The sequence below is a fragment of the Rattus rattus genome, chromosome 3 (assembly GCF_011064425.1).
Source record: "Rattus rattus isolate New Zealand chromosome 3, Rrattus_CSIRO_v1, whole genome shotgun sequence".
Lineage (NCBI taxonomy): Eukaryota > Metazoa > Chordata > Mammalia > Rodentia > Muridae > Rattus > Rattus rattus.
Window position 1 is genome coordinate 200,832,452 of NC_046156.1, and position 24,774 is coordinate 200,857,225.

A 24,774-nucleotide genomic window follows, 5' to 3' on the forward strand; every position below is an offset into this window, starting at 1 on the left:
GGTTGGTTGAATCTACAGGTGTGAAACTTGCAGGTACAGAGAGAGCTGACCACACGGAGAACTTAATTGCTTGTGGAAGTAATATTTATATGCAAATGAGTTCATCATATAGGATGCCATAATTATTAGGAAGTGCTTTGTAAATCCAGGTGAGGAAAATGGCACTTCTGGTTTGAGAATAAGGGGAGGAACAGAGCCTTTAAAGACTTGAAAAGCTGGACAGATTAAAGCAATGATGAAAGCCATCCAAGGGTTTGTCATTTCAAGAGCAGTGCAGAGTCAAGGGAAGTGCATGCATGATGAGTTCAGAAAGACATTCAAGAAAGGTTAACTGGACCTGTGGAAATGAGGCTCAGCTGGCAGTGAGGGCAGCCATCTTAGGGCAGAGGTGGAATGAAGTCGGGACCCTGGTGAGAGACACAACAAAGACAGGATACCCGCTTGAGGAGATGGGAGAACCATGGGTAATGACAACCTCCCAGGCCACCGATGCCGCTCATAGGAGGGAAGGGGAAATTTATAGCTTAGAGAATCGGAAAGGCAAATAGAAATGTGTCCGTTATCATAGGAATAATGAGAATGTTGCTTTAAGACACTCTCAAAATACGCGAAGTATTTTTTTTAATCCTCACAATTTTACATTTGATGTGTGAACCACTATTTCATTGGAGCTTAAAAATGGAGCTGGTGGCCAGGTCTGGCTGACGCCAGCAGTTGAGAGGCAGAAGCAGGCAGATCTCTATGAGTTCAAGCCAACCTAGTCTAAAAATAGAAAATTCCAGGCCAGCCAGGACTACGTAGTGACACCCTGCCTCAAAAAACATAAAATTAAAATTAAAGATTAAAAATTGAGCTGTTGGTGCCATGCACAAGTCAGCCCAAGCATATACATTTCCCCCAGATATCTATCCTTGTTATCCAAGATGATCTCGCCATTGTTGACTACGAGGTCAGCTGATCTACAATTTTTGACATGATAAAATAAAGGAATGGATCTAGGCAACTATTCAGGCTGCCCAGGCAGAGAGCTATGAGATACATAAAGTACAAGCTATCAGTGTTGCTGTAGTAGTAGTTGGCGTGGTGAATTATGAGTATGATGTTGGTGGGGGCAAAGCAGATGGTGAAAATCACGAGGATGAAGAGAACCGCCTTGATGTACCTCAGCCATTTTCGATCCTGTGCATTAAGCTTGTGGATGAGAGTCGTGTAACAGAAGACACTGACCACAAACGGGATAAGGAACCCAAAGAAGGCCAAGGAGACAAAGTAGTAGAACTGGAAGGGCGACGGGGACTCGCATGTGTCGTGGACATCGTGGCAGGTGGTGATCCCTGGCTGGACAAGATGGTACTCCTGCTTGAGGATGGCCAACGGCAACATATATAAGACCACCATGACCCACACCACGCCACACATGAGCAAAGTGAAGTTGCGTTTGGGCAGCTTGCGGTATGTGAAGGGATGGACCGTGGCCAGGTAGCGGTTGATGCCCATACAGGTGAGGATGAGAATAGCACAATACATGTTGCCGTAGAAAGCGACCGTGGTGACCCGGCACATGACCTCGCCAAAGACCCAGTCGTTCCCATTGAGATGGTAGGCGATCTTAAACGGCAGCGTGACACAGAAAAGGAGATCTGCGATGGCGAGGTTGGTGTGAAAGATGACCAGACAGATGGATTTGGTCCTTGAGGAGAGTTTCCACAGGGTCACGATGTTCGCTGGGACACCAACCACAAACACCAGGATGTAGATGGAGGGTATCACTTTGGTACTTAAGGAACTTCTCAGGTATCCCATGGTAGCGTTATTCACATGGAGAGTTGTAATGCTTTCTTCAGGACACTTCGCTTTTATAGTTGTGGTGGCTCCTGTCCAGCCCTCTATGTCAGAAAGTGGGAATTCTTCAAAGGAATGTTCGTTGCCATTAAAACTCTCAGCAGTTAAGCCTGAGTTGTCTGAAACATGTTTCATGTCTGTAATTGAGAGGAGATATTAGCATGTGATTTGTTACTGAGTCCCACCTGTGGTTTGGATAAAAATAAAATGAAATATTTGAGGCTATGTGATTTCTACAGCTATAGAACTTGGGGTCATATTTTAAAACTCAGTATAGAGGATGCAGACCCAGGCGTGTATATATAGTATGATCGTATGCTCCAATACTGTGCTTCTCTGTAGGAACGACTAGATGACAGGTTTCTGTGTGGCAAGAGTTTATAATAGCGCTAAATCAGTGGTCCTTTGGCAAGCCGCTATCTCTAAAAATATTTATATTATGATTCATAATGGTAGCAAAATTACAGCTAGGAAGTAGCAACGAAAATAATGTCATGGTTGGGGGTCACCACGACAAGAGGAGCTGCATTAAAGGGTCCCAACATCAGGAAGGTTGAGAACCACTATGCTAGATGAAATAAAATCACACACTGGAACACTATAGGAAAAGGTTTTGTTGCCTGTAGGCTGCATGTGGGAAAGGCCAGTCCTTTGAGTCTGGAAATGTTGGCTGCCTACTTACTTACATGGCAGTTCTGTGAAAGTTCTGAACTCCACTGCCATCTACAAGGAATACTGAGACCAAGGCAGAAGGCGCATGGACCTGCACTGTCTTGTGCTAAATTCATCTAAGATGAATTAGGGAAGTAGGTCACACAAGTAACTCCCAAAGGGCCTCTAAGCTGTCCTCTGAAGTCACGATCTTTTCATACATTCTGACACATAAAAACCACCCACCACCACGTGCTGGTAATTGAACTGCTTTACCACCTTGCCATGTTGCCACCCCTGACACACACATACAGAGAGAGAGAGAGAGAGAGAGAGAGAGAGAGAGAGAGAGAATATGAATTGGAAGAGGAGGGACGGCAACTATGGTAGACAGAATAACATTCTACCCAGCCCAAGATTCCACCTGCCAGCTCCTAGAACCCATGATATGTTATCCCATGGAGAAAGGGTGTTATTTAGTTAGGGATCAGGAGATAGGAGCAGAATCCTAGATTGGCCATGTGGTCTAAATGCAGAGACTGGATGTGCCATTCCCAAAAGCCAAGAGCAAAGGTGAAGTGTGACTTCCGTAGTCTTCCCAGAGGCTGTAGTTTAAACAGTGGAGAGAGAGCTTTCTGAGAGTTATGGGAAGGCATGCAGAGACGGGCTTCAGGAGAAATGCCAGGCTTTAAGACGAAGAGAAAACTCAAAAGATGAAATCCCTGTGGTAGCCTGAGGCATTAAAATGATTTTGTCTTGTTTTGTTGGTTTTTAAAACAGGGTGTCTCTGTGTAGCTGCCCTGGCTGTACTAGAGCTCACTCTATAGACCAGGCTGGCCTTGTACTCACAGAGATCCTCCTGCCTCTGCCTCCCGAGTGCTGGGATTAAAGGCATGTGCCACCACCACCTAGCAAAGTTAATTTTTTAAATGAAAGAGTCATATCAGCTATGTAGATATTTGGCACGATTCAGTCAGTTCCCGTTAATCAGTTCTGCAAATGCCAGTAGAAGCCTTGTGCGTTCCCATGTGAAAAGCTAGTGCCCACCCACTGAGGCCTGGATGCAGAACCCCTGCATCCCCCACTTAAATATTCCTGGATGATGTTCCATAGACTATCCTCATTTGGAGCCACGTTCTCTTCCTGATTTAATCTCTGGCCCTTGCTCCCAGGTGTAATCCAAACTTCTTCAGTCCCTGCAGTTTGCACAGGCAAAATTCGGTAGATCAGATATCAGTGTCGTCTGAATGACTGGTAAATGAAGGTGGCCCTGTGCCATTCAAGGAAAGACACTTCGGAAGGTAGCACTCTGTGTGCCTGTGTTTAGATGTGAGCATTACTGGGGTATCCCGTTACATTGAGCTCAGCCACTTAAATCCTCCTGCACATGCTCATTTAGGTGAAGCCAAGTCTGATATCACTCAAATCAATGCCTGTAAAGGAAACTGGGCAGGACCGTGTATATAAATTTCTTCCCTTCGAGGTCTGATGAGAAAGCTGATGAAACCAAACGTTAGTCAGCGTTCAGGAGAATCCTGTAATTGGGCAAGACATGTGTCTATAAACACACTGAAGGAGACTTCCCGTAATATTTCAGGTCTAGCACCACCATCTAGGCACCACGTAGATCTTCTGTTAGTTAGAAACTGGCTTTCCTTAAGAATAGTACTCCTTGCTAAATTTCATTTATACAACAACAACTGACTAGGGTTTTTTGTTTGCTTGTTTGTTTCCATCTGGGACAGTGTTTCTGAAATGCTCCCAGCCTGGGAGAAGGCTTCAGAGAGAGTCTAATCCAAAGAGAATGTCCCTCGGCCTCCCATCCCATCTCCCTGAGACAGACTTCAAAGCCACTGCCCCGCCCCTCCTTAAGTCCCCACTTTTCACTTCTTCCGAGCAGGACTGGCAGCAGGAAGGAACCAGCTCTCATAACTCATTTCCTTGCAACTGTGGCTCAGCGATTTGGCTTGTCCCCTCAGACTGTAAACCTAGTCAAACCCTGCTTGCACGGCTTCGGCAGCGGGGGCCCCCTAAACTCTCTGCAGGGACCTCAATGTCAGGATCACTCCTTCTGCTGCAGGGGTTTGCCTTTTGTTTAAGTTGGTTTCTTCCCATCTCCCCCTTCTAACTGATTGCCCTGTGTGGCCTGACAGTGAGAATCCTGCCTACAGTCCTGTCTCAAAATAGTTCATTTCAGAACAATCAGGAAATTGCAAGCTACCACGCTAGAACACACGTTCAAAGTGAAGTAATTATATTTGGGAAAGAAAGCTTACTTCAAAAATTATATATAACCAAACTATGCAGAAACATATTATGTGCACATATAGTTGTATGTACATATATACACACAGACATATATATATATGAATGAGGGACAGAGAGAACTCCCTGGTTCTGAAAGCTAAAAAGAAGGTATTTCACCTTAGAAACACTGCACATCACTGGCTGCTGGGACCAAATGACTTTGCCTTAGCAGTATTTTTCCCCCAGTGGTGCCTCAACAGAAATTATAAGATTTAGAAATTTGAAAAGATCTTTAATACTTTCAAATGGTGCTGCCTTTTCTACATCAGAACATTCCACACATGCAAACACTTCTCACTCCAAAAAAAAAAAAAAAAGATGCTTTTTGACTTAATCGTAGATAAAGTCTTGGCTCTGTCACAAATGTGGAGAACACTTGGTCTTTGACAAGGTTTGGCTTGGGAGCAAACTTGAGATGCTCCCACGATATATTACACCAGGTTTTAAAAAAAAAAAAACAGATCAAACTGTGCCTTTGGGTTCACATTTTCTAGGCGTTAACAAGAAAATTAGGTCATTTGACTCCCACAGCAGACACCGTCCACTCACCCCTCCCTCAGCCCCCATGCTAGTGCACAAGAAGGGGACTTACCACTTTGGCAAACAGTGGTCGGCAGAAACAGCAGCCTAACCCCAACCAAGATAAGGACTTTCATCTCCATGTCTTGAGACCCGGTTATGGGATGTCACTAAGTGTGCAGAGACACAAGGTAGATTCCCCTCAGCTCCATGTATGAGCAGCAAGTGGAATCCTGAGAACTGTGCCAGCCTGTACTGTGGGCAGGGACTTGTCCTGCCTCTACAGAGAAAGGATGTGGCCACTTGACGTGTGTGTCTGTGTGCGTGACTCAGGCTGAGCCTCTCTGAGTTGCCATATCCCTTTAACTCTTCCTCACCCCGGCCATTATTTCATTTAGAACCAGTGCTGGGTTTCTCCCCAGGGGCTTGAAATAATGGCCGAGACTGCAGAGTCCCTTGCCAAACATAGCCAAGAACTGATAGGCTGAGTGGCAATTAGCTTTGAATTGGTTCCACAGCTCCGTTCTTTTCCCCCGTTTCAAAAACCTAGCTCCAGTCTGGTCTTTAACACATGAGTGGTCGGACATTACACTCCTGTGTCTGTGCCTCCCTCTGCTGGGGTCAGAAAAGCCTCCTCTTACAGGAAACGGGAACGCACACAGAGATCCACAATGTGTAGAGACTGAGGGACATCGGAGCGCTCAGTCCTACATGGAGTGCCTTCATCTGACCCTTCCCCTCAAGGCTCAAGGATCTACATGGAAGAAAAGGCAAAAGGATTGTTAGGAGCCAAAGGGGACGGATGGTTCCAAGGAAATAGTGTCTTGCGGATGAAACAGGACTGGTGCTCATAGGAACTCACAGAGAAGACAGCACGCACAAGCCCTGCATAGTTCAAGCCAAGGAGCGTCCCAGAGCTGAGAGAGGAAAGGGGACCAGTGCTCCCACCACTAACAGAGAAAGTTCTGCAATTGATACCCACCAGCAAAGGAAGGAGTGGTTTCCTCAAGGGGAATCTCACTCGGCTCATCAACCACATGTCAGGGTAGGCCCCGGAGTGGTTGACTAACACAAAAGGAATTCAGTGGGATTTTTGTAGACTTTTTGTCTCATATTGCTTTGTTTGAGCATTTTTTTCTTTACTGTCTTATTGGGTTTTTTTGTGTGTGTAGATTTGGGTTTCCATTTTGTTGTGCTTTTGTGGGCTTTTGTGTGTTTCTTACTTTTGCTTGTTTTTATTACTAGTTTAAATATAGATAGAAAGGGTATGACATTGGGGAGGCAAGGAAGGATCTAGAAGTTGAGGACAGGGGACAGTATGATCGGAATATGGAATTTCTTTTTCAAAGATCAAAGTGAAACTGGGCTTTATTTTATTGTTTCAATTTTTAGCTCCTAAACTGACCACATCGTTAAAAACTAAATTAATCATGAAAAGCAAATATGCCCCCTCCTCCATTTTGTATTTTATGTTATTTTTGTTCTTTGAGACAGTTTCATATAGTCTGGCTTGCCTCGAACTCAAGATATACCTGAAAATTGACTTAACTCCCAGGCTGCTGCCTCTTGCCTCTGGGTTGCTAGGATCTGTGGTGCTGGAGACTGAACCCAGGGCCTCACACAGGATAGGCAAGAACTCCACCGACGCAGTTACATCCTCAGTACTGGCAAACATTTGAGATGTTAAGATTGTATCGGGTCTGGATCATTTCTAAATTCCTCTATTCACCCGAGTACAATAGCGCATATTTATGACCCCCACACTTGACAGATGGGCCATAAGGACTGTAAGGAGCCAAAAGCCAGCCTGGCCATATCGTGAGTTCTAGCCTAACCTTGGACCTCAGTGAGATCCTGTCAGAGGGAGAAAGAAAAAGAAAAGTCTCTACCTACCTTCCATTGCCCCAATATCCCTTAGAGCCTGTCAGGAACTTAGTTTTATTGTTTCTGGGAAGAAGGTTCATTTGCCCTAGATCAGTGTATCCTAGGCCATTTAACAACTCTGTAGGGTCAGATAACAGGATAGACTCACACCAAAAAAAGGCCTATTTGAATTGAACTAAATTAAAATCAAAATAAAATAATGAAGAACAAGAACTTGTTTTATTCCATGGACTTTTTTTTTTTTCTTCTGGTTTGTTTTGTTATGAGACCAGGTTTTTCTGTGACCTGGCTGGCCTGGAACTCCCAGAGGTCAACCTACCTCTGCTAGGATTAAAGATGTATACCACCATAGCCAGCCTGCTTTTCCATGAATCTTGATGAACAGGTCTATAATAAGCATATACATGTGTATGTCTATACACACATACAAATCATATCTTAACCATCATATAGTACAGTTCATTAGTGTTAAGTGTTAGGTTTCAAACCCGGGACAAATGGCTGAGGTGCCCATTTAACATATCACAGTGGACACTGACCAGCATCCCTCAGCCCCTGCCTATTATAGGTATCCTCCTGGCTGGCATACTCAGCCCCCTATGCTAAACTTCTCCAGTTCAGGGGCCCAGGCAGCTCAGCCCTAGAACCATCCAACCATTTTGATCACCTTCTCTTTTTGTACCTTTAGGCCTGGCTGCTTCTCCTGGTTCCCCTCTCTCCCCTCTCCCCTCTCCCCACCCCTCTCCCCACATGGCATAGCTTAGTATGGTCACATGTACTCTGGCCTCTCCCAGATATCTCTGAGTCTATGCTCTCCCTAGGAACAGTCTTGTCTCCTTCCCTTTTCCTTTTTTTCATTCATTTGCTACCAAAACCAGGGATGGCATGAATAAGCTCCCTTCGGGGAACTGGACCGTTCCAAACCAAGCTACTGATCTGAGATGCCTAAGGTGTCTACAGATGCTTGCTTATAATAAGCGCGCGTGTGCACGTGCGTGCGTGCATGCGTGTGTGCATGTGTGTGTGTGTTTATATTTAAGCATATATAGCAGCATATAAAAGCCCGTGATATGTAATATGATAAACAATATATCATGTGATATGTAAGCATATATATCACATTTATGTCTTAACCATCAGAATGTACAGTTCGCTTGTTTTAAGTACATCTAACAAAGTATAAGAAAAAGAAAACTTTGTTATAATACATTTGCCCTCATATATTTTTAAATTCCAAGACAGGCAGTTTGACCTCTAAAACGCAGCGAAGAGATCAGAAAATTCAAACTTCACGAGACCTAAAACGAGATCAAGGGGCAACTAGGGAATGATAGAGATCTGTATTAATTTTCTCATCTTTATTCAATTTAGTCAAACCATGTCGTATCCAGAGGTCAAATTTAACACTTCAACTGCATACTCTATGGTACCGTAAACTAAGAATGTTCTGATATTATAGAAACAGTAAACCCAGAAAATTTGCGGGGGGTGCAGGAGGGGGTTGTTTCTTGTCATCACTCAGGTTCAGGAAGTTGTGGTATGATTTGCATGTGGCCCGGTTGCTGGTGTCATGCACTGCTCACTCGGGCACTGCGGAGTCGGGTGGAGGCCCAGCCCTTGCCTCACCATCTCCAGTCTTCCGGAGAGTGACTGAAAAGGGGATTTTGTTTCACGTACGAACATTTTTTTTTTCTACTTTTGGTCTTGTGTTTGGCTTTCTTTTAGTACAACAGGGTCGCAAAACTGTTGATTTAAATTTGTTTGGTTTTGCAAAGTCCGGGCTTTTGTTTGGCTTCTGAGACTAATGCTTTAATCTTCAGCCTGGGACAACCGCCGTTTTCTCACCCAGGCAACAGTGTGTGTGGTCTGTCTGCTGTAGAGATGGGAGGAACTTGTGCAGTGCTAGATTCCTGGGGAGTATGGGGACCTGGAGACCTGGGCACACACACCACACACACACACACACACATCCCCCCACCCCCTCTCTCTCTCTCTCTCTCTCTCTCCCTCTCTCTCTCTCCCTCTCCCTACCCCCCCCCACACACACACACACACACACACACACACACACACACACATGCATACCCCACACACACACACACACACCACACACACACACACACACACACCACACACACACACACACACACACACACACACACACACACACACACACACACACACACACACACCCACACACACACACACACCCCCACACACACACACACACACACACACACACACACACACACACACACACACACACACACACACACACACACACACACACACACACACACCACACACACACAGAGTAAATAATTGTTTCAAATTCTGCCTTCCTATCCCCTCTTCTTCAAGCCTCATACTCTTCCCCTGGTTCCTCTGAAGCTCTTCCGAAATTTCATTTCCTAAGCAATTACCGAGCTGCCCTCGAATGGCTCCCACGTGGCAGCAGTAGCAGGAGATGACTCAGGAAACAGGCCTCATGAATTTTTTATAGTGCTATGTGTGCCCCCCGCCACCAATAACACCAGAGGAAACAACATGCATCTGGTTTATGAGACCTCACCATGCACACCACCTCGCATGGCTCCCGAGGGAAGCTGGTCTATTCTCCTTCCGGACCCTTACATTTCCTGAGCCCTTAGTGATGAAGTTACCCCAAAGGATTCCAGGGCCAGAGTTGATCCTTTCTGCGTACTACAGCTATGCATGGGTATATGCATATATGTGTGTATTTATGTATGTGGGAACGGATGTGGAAGACGGGTGCGTGATGGGAATAGGTGTGTGGGTTCAGCATGCAAATGTATATGAGGCCCCTGGACAACTTGGGTTGTCCTCAAATGCTGTCTGCCCTGTTTTTTTGAGGCAGGGTCTCTCATTGGTCTGGAACTTGCCAGCAAGCCCCAGGGATCCTCCTGTCTCTACCTCTCCAGTGTTGGAATTAGAATGGCACACTACCAATCCTGGCTTGCCTTCCTTCCTTCCATCCTTCCTTCCTTCCTTCCTTCCTTCCTTCCTTCCTTATTTATTTATTCTAATGGGTCCCAGGGATTCAAATTCAGGACCTTGGACTTGCAGCGGAGTTCTCTCCACGGCTTCCCCTGGGCATCTTGGTTCCAGCTGTAGACCACTGTGGGGCTTTCCACACCAGGGGCTTTCCACAGAGATCTCTGGTCTGGCTAGGTGCGCAGGTTCAGAAGAGGAGAGAACTCAGACAGGGAGGGAAACAGCTTTTCTCGGCCTCTGCCATCTGGTGCTGCTCATTGTGTCGTGCCCCCCGCCCTCGTTTCTGGCTGGGCCAGCAGAGGACTGACTAGCAGGTGAGGGGTACAGGGGAGCTTCTGGCTGCGATTTCAGGAGAGCAGATCTCTTCCCCAAGTGACAGTATTACAGCTCTTATAACAGAAGCTCTCAGACGATGGAATAATTTCTGCACACCTTTAATCCTTCCAGATAGGATTCTTTTTTTTTTTTTTTTTTATTAACTTGAGTATTTCTTATTTACATTTCGATTGTTATTCCCTTTCCCAGTTTCCTGGCCAACATCCCCCTCACCCCTCCCCCTCCCCTTCTATATGCGTATTCCCCTTCCCATCCTCCCCCCATTACCGCCCTCCCCCCAACAATCATGTTCACTGGGGTTCAGTCTTGGCAGGACCAAGGGCTTCCCCTTCCACTGGTGCCCTTACTAGGCTATTCATTGCTACCTATGAGATTGGAGCCCAGGGTCAGTCCATGTATAGTCTTTGGGTAGTGGTTTAGTGACTGGAAGCTCTGGTTGGTTGGCATTGTTGTTCATATGGGGTCTTGAGCCCCTTCAAGCAATTCCAGTCCTTTCTCTGATTCCTTCAACAGGGATCCCGTTCTCAGTTCAGTGGTTTGCTGCTGGCATTCGCCTATGTATTTGCTGTATTCTGGCTGTGTCTCTCAGGAGAGATCTACATCCGGTTCCTGTCAGCCTGCACTTCTTTGCTTCATCCATCTTGTCTAATTTGGTGGCTGTATATGTATGGGCCACATGTGGGGCAGGCTCTGAATGGGTGTTCCTTCTGCCTCTGTTTTAATCTTTGCCTCCCTATTCCCTGCCAAGGGTATTCTTGTTCCCCTTTTAAAGAAGGAGTGAAGCATTCGCATTTTGATCATCCGTCTTGAGTTTCGTGTGTTCTGTGCATCTAGGGTAATTCAAGCATTTGGGCTAATAGCCACTTATCAATGAGTGCATACCATGTGTGTTTTTCTGTGATTGGGTTACCTCACACAGGATGATATTTTCCAGTTGCCTCCATTTGCCTATGAATTTCATAAAGTCATTGTTTTTGATAGCTGAGTAATATTCCATTGTGTAGATGTACCACATTCTTAAATACAATTTCAGGATGGGTCAGGGTCTGACAGCAGGTGCTTCCCATTGGTTTGGCCTGAGAGCTTGGGAAGACCTCATCTGCATATTCGGGGGTGTGGTCCTGCTTCTATGTGACTGATCTGTCTTGAGCCTATGTGACCTGTGGTCACATCCTCACCTGTGGAGGAGGGGCTTGGGGCATTGCCCTATGTGACTGATCTGTTTCAAACCTCTACAGGGGGTCGTGGGGGGTGGTCTGTAGCTACATGAGGGGCCTGATCTCTTGGGGGACTGGGAATGCTCCTGCCTTCCCTTTTAGGGTCTGACCTATCTCAACCAGGAATCAGGGAACCTTTCACAGTCCTACAGAGCACAACACTTATCCCTCCATGTAAATGAACACTCGTAATTTGAAAATGGAATTTCAGAGGCTAGACACATGGCTCAGAGGCTGGGAGTGCACACTGCTCTTACCGAAGACCTGTTCAGTTCCCAGCATTCATGTCAGGGAACTCACAAATGCCTGTAACCAGCTCTAGGATCAGACGCGCTCTCTGGATTCAAAGGGCAATTGCACCTATGTGCACAGACAGACAGACAGACACATGTACACATATTAGAAATAAAGTAAATCTTTTAAAAAGCAGAATTCTAAATCTTTCCTGAACATATTTAATGTCTGCTCGTAAAACTGACTTGAAGTCCCATTTAATGTCTGCCATCACTGTGCTTGTGGCAAAATCTTCAGAATTCACCCAAATGTAAGACACTAAAATGAATTTAGTGTCTGTGCATTTTCACTGCTTCTGTCAACTCTTTTTTAAGCCATTGTTAACTACTTAGTTTTTTTTTCCTCCTACATATTAATCCTTAGCTATGGTTTCATTGCTGTGAAGAGACTCCATGACCCAGGCAACTCTTATAAAGAAAAACATTTAATTGGGGTTGGCTTACAGTTTCAGAGGTTCAGTCCACTATCATCATGGCAGAAAGCATGGCAGAGTACAGATAGACATGGTTGCTAGAGGAGCCAAGAGTTCTACATCTTGATTTGAAGGCAGACTTATTCCAGATAGGCTGAACTTGAGCATAGGAGACCTTAAAGCCCACCCCCGTAGTGACACACTTCCTCTAACAAGGCCACACCCACTCCAACAAGGCCACACCCACTCCAACAAGGCCACACCCACTCCAACAAGGCCACACCCACTCCAACAAGGCCACACCCACTCCAACAAGGCCACACCCACTCCAACAAGGCCATGCCTCCTAATAGTGCCATTCCCTGAGGGCCATGCATTCAAACACATGTGTCTATGGGAACCAAACCTGTTCAAACCTCTATACCCTTCTCGCTTCTTCTCAACCATGTGCCATAGCTAATATCACCGTGAGCAGAGTATGATCTGATTGTTTCTGGCCTCTCCAAGAAATCCTTAGCTTCCTCAGACCAGTTGCCGTACCTTTCTTTCCGTTTTGTCTGGGTGTCTGACAAACATTGGGTATCACTGTTTCCCTCAAATTTAAAGCATACCCCGACATACTGGGGCAGCTTGGCACTTAGTTTGCCAACCTCAGTTCCTGAATGCTTAACCACATAGCCATGGATGGTTTTTTAACAGAGGTGGCATTTGAGTTATGGGCTGTGAGATAGGACAGGAGCCAGCTAGGGCAGAGCACTATGGCCTGAAGGAGGTTCTAGAACGGGGAGTGAGAAGCTAGAGAGCCAGGCAAGGTCCCCATCGCCGGGCCTAGATCCATGGTCCTGAGAAGAGAACTTGTGTTTCTAAGGTTAAACAGAAGAGGGATGTAGTGAGACATCATCCAGTTTGAAATGAGCAGGGGTTCTCACTGCTCAACTACGGTGATCAACTCTGGTACAGACCAAATTGGGAGCGGTGAGGCTGCACGGGACAGGGGCACCGCTGTCTACGAAGGGCAGTGTTTCTCACCCTTCCTAATGCTGCAACCCTTTAAGACCTTGTGTTGCAGTGACCCCCAACCTTAAGATCATTTCACTGCTACTTCATAACTGTAATTTTGCTACTGTTATGAATCATCATGTAAATACATGCTACGCGGGATATCTGATATGCATATACAACCCCAATGGGGTCATGACCCGTGCAGGTTGAGACCCACTGAACTGGGGGATGATCTGGATGAGGATTTGTGGCCTGCCTGTCACCAGAGCTACCTAGTACTTGCTAAATAAGATGTAGGAGGCGATAATAAAATGGCTATCGAGGATCGGTGTTGATTCTGTCCCTTCAGGATTCATTGTTATCTGGTTCTATGCCCCTGTTCCAGGATCCTAAGAATGTTTCTAAAGTTCTCTGGCTGGATGAAATACAGCAAGCCATCAATGAGGCCAACGTGGACAAGAACAGAGCAAAGCAATGTAAGTCCTCACCATCTTTTGCTTGTCCAACCTGCCTTGGGTACGTACCTGAAGTCATTCACACGAATTTCTGGAGAGATCTGAATGTTTCCATTTTCAGTCTCGGATGCTTATCTAAACCAACATGTCACTAGCTGGTTGTGCTGGTCCCAGTCACCAGGTTGTTATTGCCACCTGTTGACAGTGCTGCGGGACAAAATTCAGACAGCAAAAATGTTTCACAGACCGAACTCTTACGTTTAAATTGAATCCCTTTCCCCCCTCAATTGATCCATAGAAAACTCTTTGCTCACAGTAAATGTCTACTCATTTTTTTTATGTTTTCCACTGGTTAGTAGAAGTTTTTCTCAGAATCAGACCAGAAGGCACGCAGGGAGGGGGGAGGGGGGATGGAAAATGCAAGGTCAGTGCAAGGTCAGACTCTCACAGGGACGGATGTCAGCTCTTAATCACCAAGGGCAAATGGGGGTGGTTTCATGCTGGCCGACTCGGAAATAGTCTCCATCAGAGGCTGATGGAGTTGGCCAGCTTGTTCGTGATCTTTTTAATCCACGAAGCTGACTGGTAGCTATGAAATTCTCTCTTGAGTCGTATCGATGGGAGAGTTCTAGGTTATATAAAAAGGGAGGGAGCTAGTGAGGTGGTTTGGTGGCTAAAGGTACTTACTGCCAAGTGTGATAACCTGGCTTCATTCCTGGAACCCACATTGTCCTGTCTTCTCCATGTACATGGGTACTCACGCGTGCGTGCGAGCACACACATGCACACGCACGCACACACACTCGCACACTTAAATAAATATATGTTAAAAAGTGTAAGAGAAAATTCCAACTTTGAATCATGAAAACAGTTCCGGTCCCCAAGGCCCCATACTGTTGACAAACCCACAGCCTGTTTGAATGAAGGACAGCCCCAGGGTATCACGTCACTGCCAGAAAATAGTATTGTTAACCTGGTTCCCAGAAGACCCATAGGCTGCTGCCTGGCGATTGGGGGGGGGGGGGCATTAGCAGATTTTTTTCAGTGATGCTGATCCTGAATGAATCCCAATCCCAGCAGACCCAAAATGTTACCATTTCTGCCCCAGAGCAAGAGGCTTTGAAAGTCAGGTGAATGGTGGGGTTCGCCCCTCCCAGGGGATCCAGTGAGCCTGCCTGATATACCCTATGGTTGCTTGCCCCAGTCTGAAATGCCAGAAGCAGGATCCCTACACTATTTCAAAGGATCAAATTTCGTATTGTGTTTTATACCTCTCTTACCAAAGAAGACTCTGATGGCTTCTAAGTTGATATAGTAACAGTCTCCCGAACACAAAGTTGAATGAGACTCCCAAAAGTGTAAGTTAACCACCCATCATTCCCTGGCATGATTAGACTCTGTGCCATCCCATCAGGTCACAGAGTGAGGTGGGGACAGCTCAGTCTTCCTCTCCAGATGCGGAAGATCTGTAAGGAACATCTGGACTTTCTGTCCTTAGCTTGGAAGAAAAATGGGTTAATTAGGAACTTTGAAGTCGCTCTTAAGACTCTGATGCTTAAGGGGAAAAAATACGTTCAAGACGGATGTGAGAGAGTTTTCGACTTGCATATACACTAAAGATAGCCATGGTCTACGAAGGCATTTGAAAGAAATGAGATTGTAATGTAGACACTTGGCCTACAATGTCCCCTTCTTAGAGACCCAGACAACCTAAAAGTTATTTTATTCCTTGTTTTACTTACATTTTCCTTTCCCTTTTGTTTTCTTGCCTGTGAATGTTGGGTCTGGTTTTCACATGGAGACTCCTGGTCCCGTGACGTTATGAATATTAGAAGTCTCTCAGCTCGTATGGTTTTGTTACTCTCCTCTGTCCATCGGACCTCTTCTGTGCTCCCTGAGTCCTGTCCCATGCCACAAGAGTTGGGATCCCTCCTGCAATATGTAACAATAAAATAGGATTTTGTCTTTTACAGTTAAAACTATCTCTGGTCAGACATTAAGATGAGAACATCCTGATTTCGATGGGAATTGTCTCACTTTAAAAACAGCCTTCCTCCTTTGCATGAAAACCAAGTAGGTTCTCGCTGTAGGTCTTAATAAACCTAGATTGTTTATGTAACAAAGGGCATTGACCCATATATGTCACCAAGGGCCAGATTGAGAATGGAGAGAGACTAAGGGCCTACATGTTTGTTTTCACTGGATTATCTACCCCCAACATTTGAGTCTTTAGAGCAGTATTTCTCTACCTTCCCCCCCTAATCACTGTACCCCAAGGAGTAAATAATTTCCCCCTAACCTTTCCTCATCCAGACATTATAATACCACAGACCTGTATACCTGTTTGTGTATCGTATGTCAGCCCATGCTTTACACATTAAAGAACCAATGGTTGCAGTGTTAGGTGTTTATCTTCCAATGAGTGAATAGCTTAAAGAGAGCCCACTGCTGTGTGGGTGGCTGAAGATCTGAGGCAAGCTCTGGGATTTTTTTGTTTTTGTTTGTTTTGTTTGTTTGTTTGTTTTTGCTGGTTTGTTTGTTCGTTCGTTTGTGTCTCCTAAGAGGTTTATAGGAGATTTTAACATTTTTCAACAGAAACGTATTTGACTTTCGGAAGGTCGGTTATTTGACATCTTTTACTATCTCTGACTCAACCACAAACCTCAGAGTAAGCACTAAAGTCATCAGAATCAATGTTACGCATCCCTGGGCATTGGAACTGAGCTGATGTCCTCCCTGGGGACCCCTGGGACAGACACTGGAACCTCCCTGTCCTTCCCATAGACACAACTTTAAAGTCCATGATTATTTCTAGCAGAAGCCCCAAACTCCAGTTTGCCAGCCACACTGACTGACATGCAGATTTGAGCAGGAAGTGACACTGAAAACTTGAGGTCTTGGGGGACGTGTAGTGCTAAAGCAAATAAACCCAGTATTGTGCTCCAAAGTATCACTTAGTTTGCTTGGTATAACTCAACAAGCATTAAGCACCTTCTGTGTACCACAGACTATGAGGAAAGTGAGGAGCCATGGGGCCTCACCTGTTGGTTGGGGTTTTTGAGAGAAGGGTTTTAGATCTTCACAGGAAACAGTTCCAGCTGGTACTGGAAATCCACCTGTGTGCCAGTTCTTTGCCCATCCATATTCAATTGCAGGAGACATTTCTGTATTTACGAGCTTATATCATACACCTTACAAGGAAAATCAGCGTGGCGTGTTAGTTCAATCCACCCGTCCCATGTAGTTCATGCAGGAAGTCTCTGTCACTCGCTTGTGCCTCCTCCTTCCCTGAGACCACAGACTTCTCAAGGGTCAGCTCGTCATCCTGAAGAGCGTTTCTAGGAAAGAGGAGATGATGGATGAGGTTCACCACTGTTAACCTCGCTCAGCCCAAGAGCAAAGACTCGCTGCTGTGGGTACCTGTCATTCAGTCATCAATGGTGTTTGCTGGAGAAGTTCCCTGATGCTGTCTGTGAGCATCCCTGGGCTCACAGGGCTCTGACTGCAAGTGGCCAGAGTCAACACACGTTTCTTATTCCTTCAACTGTGTCTGTGTATAGTATTACGCATAATATTAGGCATGTACAAACATCATTTGATGACAACCATGTGTTCAGTTCTAGTTTTATTCTGACCGAAAGCAACTTGAGGAAGGGAAGGCTTTATTTGGCTGTTATATCTAAGGCACAGTTCATCATTGACAGAAGTCGGGGCAGAAGCTGGAACCATAGAGGAGCTCTGCTTGCTGGCTTGCTCTCTAGTTGTTTAGTTAGACTTCAAACATAGTCCAGGACTGCCTACCTAAAGATGGTGCCAACCACAGTGTGCCATCAATAATCAAGACAGTGTCCCCAGAGATGCCCACAGAGTAGTCTGAACTTGACAATTTCTCAATCAAGGTTTCCCTGCCATGCACGCTCAATAGATTACATCACAGCAAGCCCCACCCACTTAGCCCTCATACCTGCACAAGCCTAAGCAGAGAAAGTTAGAGCTGTAACATGCTCCCGTAGAACCTTCTTTTCAGAACCCAAACTGATAGGTGAATTAGTGATTGGCCAGGTGTATATGGTCAGACTGTCAGAAAGAGAAATTGTTTAGTAGCAAATAACAATGCATTCCTAGAAGGTCGAATTGTGTATTTATATTCCTTATGTAAGTACAAAGTAATGACTAACTGAAACTTTGTTCTTCTCATTATCCAGGGGTTACACTGGTTGTTGGTGTCAACGAGTGTTTGGATAGAAAACAATCAGATGATATCTTGACTGTACTCAAGTCTTCTTCTAGTAATGTTCATAACATACTCCCAGAATGTGCCAACAAGTACTTTGATACCCTTATGAAGGCGAAAGAGTCGAAGACTGACAGCGGTGAGCATCCCCCATGACTTAGCACAAACATGTCACTTCAAATATGCTGGTTTCCATGGCATTGCAATTTCTTCAATTTTGAGATAGTTACTGCTTTCACATCAATATTTCCCAAATGTTTAGCATCTATAGCAAAGAAACTATTTTTAGATTCTTTTCTAAAGCTGCAGTTACCTCAGCAGTAATGCATAGATGGCACATCGTAGAACTGAGAATATATAAGCAGGTCTTTATACTAATAATTGCCGTCATTTAATCATTTTGAGACAAATGATATGTAAGTAAACAATATCAAGTGGGAGATATGACGCAGGAATAGGTAAGTAAAATGTGACAGATTCATATACTACAATATTAGCAGCCACCAAAGGGATAAAAAAGACACATGCTATAACATGGATGACCATGAAAAGAGTATGTTTAGTAGGAGACGGAGAGAGACAGTAGGGTCTGACAAGATGACTCAGTGATACAAATGTGATGACCTAAATGCTATGCCTAGAACCCATGGTAGGAGGAGAAAATGAACTCCAAAGAGTTGTCCTCTGATTTCCATGCATATGCCATGGTATACATATGTACACACACACACACACACACACATACACACACACACACACACAAATATTTAATTAAAACAAAAGACCTAGGCTTAAGAGATGACTCAGTGGTTAAGAGCACTGACTGTTCTTCCAAAAGGCCTGAGTTCAATTCCCAGCAACCATATGGTGGCTCACAACCATCTGTAATGGGATCTGATGCACTCTTCTGGTGTGTCTGAAGAGAGCTACAGTGTACTCACATTCATAAAATAAATAAATAAATCTTAGAGGAAAAAAAAAAAAAGACCAATAGCTGTTGGCGTACCACCTTTTTTGGACACTGAAAATTGAGTATTTGAGTATTTAAAAACCAGAAAGAATGAACACATATTTATGTGACTCAGTTATTCTGTTCAATTACTTGCATGTATTGAAACATTTTATGAAGACTGTCACTCAAACTTTGATTTACCTGGGAAGATGGTGAGGCTGGTGGTCCCTTAGCAGAAGTTGGCTTAGTTTAGTCAGAACCTTTCAATGGTTAGGATAGGTCTTGGGTCTCTACTTTGGGTCAGAACTAAAGGCTAATTAACAAAAATAAGGATTTCTAAATATACTGTAACACGGGGCCTATAGATTCATGAAGAAGAAGAATTCTTTCCCACCCTTGTAAGCCATGACTGCCACAGACTTTTGTAGCCTGTCCCTACCTACCCAGGCCATGTTCTTTTGGCAATTTTTTCTCTTCTTGTGTGGTTATAGAGAGCATCCTGAGTCAAATCTGGAGCTGTCTTCTTCTCCACTTACATTGGCTTTCGCGTTGCTACCCAGCTTCTATTTTGTAATTTGAATAAATTTGTCCCCAGAAGTGACTCATCTCGGCCTTAAATGTGGGCCATGGTCCTTATAAACCAGTTCTCATCAGAGAACATTCTGGATGACTTTATTAACAAATACTATTCTTTTCATTGGTCTCCTCCATCTGCTTGTGAGGGTGTCAGCATCTACAGGTAACATGCATTACACACTCGCTTTTAAATTTCATTGGCCATTTTTGACTCAAGCTATCCCTATGAAAGAATTGGAGAACAGAGTCGGTATTTGATTTTTCTCTTTCCCCCACTTGGGGGTGGGCTAGTAAGGAGCTGCCATTGAATCCTCAAAATTCGTTCCATTTTACTATGTCATTTCTAGGGACAGTAGCAGAGACCAGCTGAACACTTAGTTAAAAATGGGTTTGCTAGATTATTGTATGTACTGGAACCTCCATCTGGTCTACCAGACTTGATTTACCAATACTAGTTATCTCCTCTCACTCCCCGTCCCTTTCCAAGATTCTCGGCAGGGAAGCGTAAGAGCTCTCTTCCTCTCTAGACATTAACAAACCCTTCTTCTTTAGAGCCCACGGAAGGTCCATGGGTCAAGCTCGACGTGCAGCAGAAATATAACTACTATTACAACACAGATTCCAAAGAAGGCTCTTGGGTCCCACCTGAATCGTGCTTGTGTAAAGAATCATGGCTCACAGGAGAAGAAATTGAGGTAGGAGCATGGCGTTTGGTGGCAAACTGTACTGTATAATGAGACGTGTGGTGGCTGGCCTGTCTGTTCTTCCACATGGAAGCGATGGGAGAGACTAATCAAGTCGAATAGCGTGTGTAGGAGTAGTCTGCTGGAACTGGAGTTGAGGGTAGTGACTTGCTAAATAAGACGGGTTCCGTGTCCCAGCACAGCCAAAGCACAGAGAACAAGGGGAAGAAACACTTGCAGCTCATCCAGATGCTAGCCTAGGCTAAGAAGTCAACCTTCAAATTTTTCTTACCAAAACCCCTTTTGACTAATAATAATTTCTTAGTTGTCGGTGTGTCGTATGTCTTTCCTCCCCCACCCACACCCCACCCCACTTCGCTTACCGGTTAATGTGAAACCATTTCAGGTAAAATCAACTTATCCCAGGAAGTGCTGGAACGGCCATCTCTGCCACAGAGAAGCACAGCCATCTTCAGGATAGCTTTAGGAACCGACCGCTCAGCCCCCTCGGCTCTCGTTAAATCTGTCTATAAACCAAATCGGAAAGAACTACCCCTTCCATTTCCTAAAAGCCATCATTTCCGGAAGCTGTTCTCTATGTTCCTTTCACCCGACGTGCGAAAGGAGCATAACCTGAAGATGTCTCTCTTGCCAGGACATCGTGGAGAAGGTCACCTCCGATTACATCCGTGAGAACCTGTGGTCTGCTTCAGAAGACTTGCTTCGCCGCTTTGAAGCCACGAACTCAGGACCCATCCTGAGGGAGGAGTTTAAAGCTCGGAAAGCATTCTTATATAAACAAGTAGAAAACGTGGTCAAAATACAGGTACGTGAATCACTGCAGTTACAGCAAATCACCCTGTGTGTGAAGCACAGCCCCAGATACAGCACGTTGTCCTGTCTTCTGAAAATGCTTGCCTGGAAAACAGTACCGTCCACTACCAGCAATGTGATAGTGCCAATGTGGACTCTTCCCTTTCCTTCATGGAGAAGCCTTTAAAATGGGGACTGCCTTAGTGATGATATGGTTTTGTTTTTTTGTTTGTCTTTTCTTTTATTGGATATTTTATTTATTTACATTTTAAATGTTATCTCCTTTCCCGGCTTCCCCTCCAGAAACCTGCTATCCCATCCCCTCTCCCCCTGCTTCTATGACGGTGCTCCTTACCCACCCACCCACTTCCTCCCACCTCCCTACCCTGACATTCCCCTACACTGGGGCATCAAGCCTTGACAGGACCAGAGGTCCTCTCTTCCCATTGATGTCCGACAAGGCTATCCTCTGCTACATATGTGGCTGGAGCCATAGGTCCATCTCTGTGTACTTTTGGGATGGTGATTTAGTCCCTGGAAGCTCTGAGGGGTCTGATTAGTTGATATATTTGTTCTTCCTATGGGGTTGCAAATCCCTTCAGCTCCTTCAATCCTTTCTCTGACTCCTCCATTAGGGACTCTGTTCTCAGGGTGGTGTCATGTTTTAACTTGTGGCCCTCAGAAGAGTATTAGGACTTGCTGAGATCTCCCTGCCATCTGTATGGAATGGATACCTCAGATTGGGGTTGAAATTGTGCTTCTCCAAATAGCAGCTTCTCCATCTGCTGCTGAACTTGGAGTTTTAGGGGTTAGTGGGTGGACATTAATGTCTAGCTTCTTCTAGCTTGAGTCAACAGAAGAGCAGATGAGCTGGGGCACATTTAACCTCTCCAGTGGTGGTCTTTGTATAATGGTCATTCTTTGTTCAGGCCAGTGGGGAAAATCGTCAGCACTTACTCTTTAAAGACTGGGATACAACAACAAACATGCATGAGTTGAGCTTTCCACTAGGGAGGAAAAGACCTTGGCAGCGTTAGATGTCTCTCCTGTGTTCTTGCATCACCCTCTACCAGACAGGATGGTCCCCAGAGTCTGTGTCCTTTTCTCCAGAGGCTAACACAAGCTCGTCAGTGATTGGTGGGGTTTGAAGGACTTCGGTTTTGCTGGTATCTGTGAGGTTTTCCAAACTGGAGATATTTTGGTGGTAGGGTTTCTCTTTCATGGCTATTGATGAACTTCTGTGCCTTGCTTTTATGTTATCTGGAACTGGGGATAACTTAGTGGTTATCTGCCCGTCACCAGAAACAAAAATAGAAGTAGATTCTCTTTGGCTTCCCTCCAAAGGTGTTGGACTGGACACCTTCTGGTAAACTCCAAATAGAGCTTGGATCTGGCTGGCTTGGGCCAAGAAGATCGGCTTCTGTATGCTCCTCTAAATATTCTTTGGTGGTCTTGTATCTTTCTTATATGTTGGAGTATTTTATTTGCTCAAGATGTCAGCAGGACCTAAATCACTTTTTTTTTTTTTAAAAGAAATCTGTGTTGTAGACCTGACACTTAGCTTCTATGTGAGCCAACAAGTTTCTAGTTCAAAATCCTTCTAGCTTATCTGGTGAAAACACAGCCCAAAAATAGAATCATCTATGCCCAGAAAAGCCAACTCTAATTAGATACAAAATTAAAAAATCAGCCAGTATGATACAATTTGGACCAACCCTGTGCTCTCCAGCCTTGAAACAATGTTGCAATTGGGAATCTTCCTGAAAAGCCCACTGTTAGAGATTGCCCTTTGGAGTGGAACCCAGTGCTGAAGTTACCAGAGTGCTAAAAAAGGAAAGAAATGATCACATAGGGCCTTGCTCCTCCACCTCAGAGGTGGTTTAGGATGGTCGCTAAACTCAGAACTCATCCATCATGCCTTCTTTCCTTCCTTCTGACGAATTTCCAACACCAATCCCATGAGGTCTAACAGTGAGGTAAATACACTGCCCCATAACCTTCCAACCCATAAAACCAGATGACCCAGAGGCAAGAGCATCATGTTAACCTAATTTCTCAGCGAAGTTGTTGGTAGTTGCCACAACTACTAAGGTAGAAGGTTTCGCCTAGATAAAACAACTCACACTTTCTAGATGTGTGACTGGCCCAGACATATAGTCTTAAAATTTTTAGAGGGGAATCTTCTAAAAGCACATCTTGTTGGCCCAAGCCAGCCACATCCAAGCTCTATTTGGAGTTCACCAGAGGGTGTCCAGTCCAACACCTTTGGAGGGAGGCCAAAGAGAATCTACTTGTATTTTTGTTTCTGGTAATGGCAGTTGAACTCACTGCCTTGTGTATGCTAGGCAAGTACTCTGCGCTACACCCCCAACAATCCAGTTCTAGAACAATTAGAAGTCCCTGATAGAATTGCTTAAGTGTTGGGCTGGATTTATGGCTCAGTGGTAGAGTGTTTACTAGCATTCATATATATATATATATATATGAAAGAGAATATAAAAATATATAGACTAGCGGGTTGGGGATTTAGCTCAGTGGTAGAGCGCTTGCTAAGGCCCTGGGTTCGGTCCCCAGCTCCGAAAAAAAAGAAAAGAAAAAAAAATATATAGACTATATAGAAAATGAATATAATTTATAAAAATGTAAATGAAGTAAAACATTGACAGTTTTCAAGAAGAAAAATGTATACTGAAATTCTCAAGGAATTTAATAATGAAAGTGTATGTGTGGTGGAGGAGGGGCAAAAGGAAATTGTGACATAATCAAGTGTAAATGAATGAAAGCTCAGAGTGAAAGACAGACATTGAGAAGTATCGAAACAGACCCGGAGTTGGGAGAAATTTAGCAGAAAGCAGAGAGAGAGAATAACTGACTGAAGACACATTTCTTCATGTGAAAATCCTGATGCCCGGCAGGACTGTGAGGCTTCAACGGGATAGCTCCCATTGAAGACGTCCCCTGCCATGCTTCTCTCGTGTGCTCAGTGCTCGGTCTGTGAGGAGGAGGTAGAGGTGACTCAGAGGACACGTGGTGGGGATCCAGCAGTAAGATCGCTGGTGTTTCTGTGAGAAGGGATAAAAAGAAAGAAAAATTATCAAACAGGACAAACATATAACTACCGTGGAAAGGTTTCCCTTCACTAATGAAAACTGGGTTACGTCTCTCTGGAAAGGATGAAGTGGGCTAGAGAGATAGCTTATCAGTTAAGAGCACTGCTGCTCCTCCTGAGGACTCTTGAGCTTGGATCCCAGGATCCATCCATGTCATATGGTTCACATCTGCCTGTAACTACAGCTCCAGGACACCCAACACCTTGTTCAGGCCTCTACAGATATCCATACAAATGTGGCATGCACAGAAACAAAACATAAATTTAAATCCCGGCCCTAGGCTGGAGAGATGGCTCAGTGGTTAAGAGCGTTGACTGTTCATCCAGAGGTCCTGAGTTCAAATCCCAGTAACCCCATGGTGGCTCACAACCATCTGTAATGGGATCTGATGCCTTCTTCTGGTGTGTCTGAAGACAGCTACAGTGTACTTATAGAGAGTAAATAAATCTTTTTAAAAAAAAATCCCAGCCCT

General features: G+C 44.8%; 2 protein-coding genes across 2 annotated transcripts in view; one reads left to right on the plus strand and one right to left on the minus strand.

Annotated features, from left to right (window-relative positions):
- The window catches only part of Iqgap2 (IQ motif containing GTPase activating protein 2), a 274,420-nt gene that overhangs the window by 194,607 nt on the left and 55,039 nt on the right, over positions 1-24,774 (plus strand). Inside the window, exons 14-17 of the mRNA XM_032897047.1 lie at positions 13,865-13,955; positions 18,140-18,307; positions 20,249-20,391; positions 21,035-21,205. Of these exons, the coding sequence (XP_032752938.1) occupies positions 13,865-13,955; positions 18,140-18,307; positions 20,249-20,391; positions 21,035-21,205 (573 nt within the window). The remainder of the gene's footprint in view (positions 1-13,864; positions 13,956-18,139; positions 18,308-20,248; positions 20,392-21,034; positions 21,206-24,774) is intronic.
- On the minus strand, positions 790-5,573 carry F2rl2 (coagulation factor II thrombin receptor like 2). Its single transcript, XM_032899011.1, has 2 exons — positions 5,393-5,573; positions 790-1,979 (listed from the first exon to the last, which is right to left on the minus strand). Exons 1-2 carry the CDS (start codon positions 5,460-5,462, stop codon positions 943-945), a joined length of 1,107 nt encoding a protein of 368 aa, XP_032754902.1. The 5' UTR covers positions 5,463-5,573; the 3' UTR covers positions 790-942.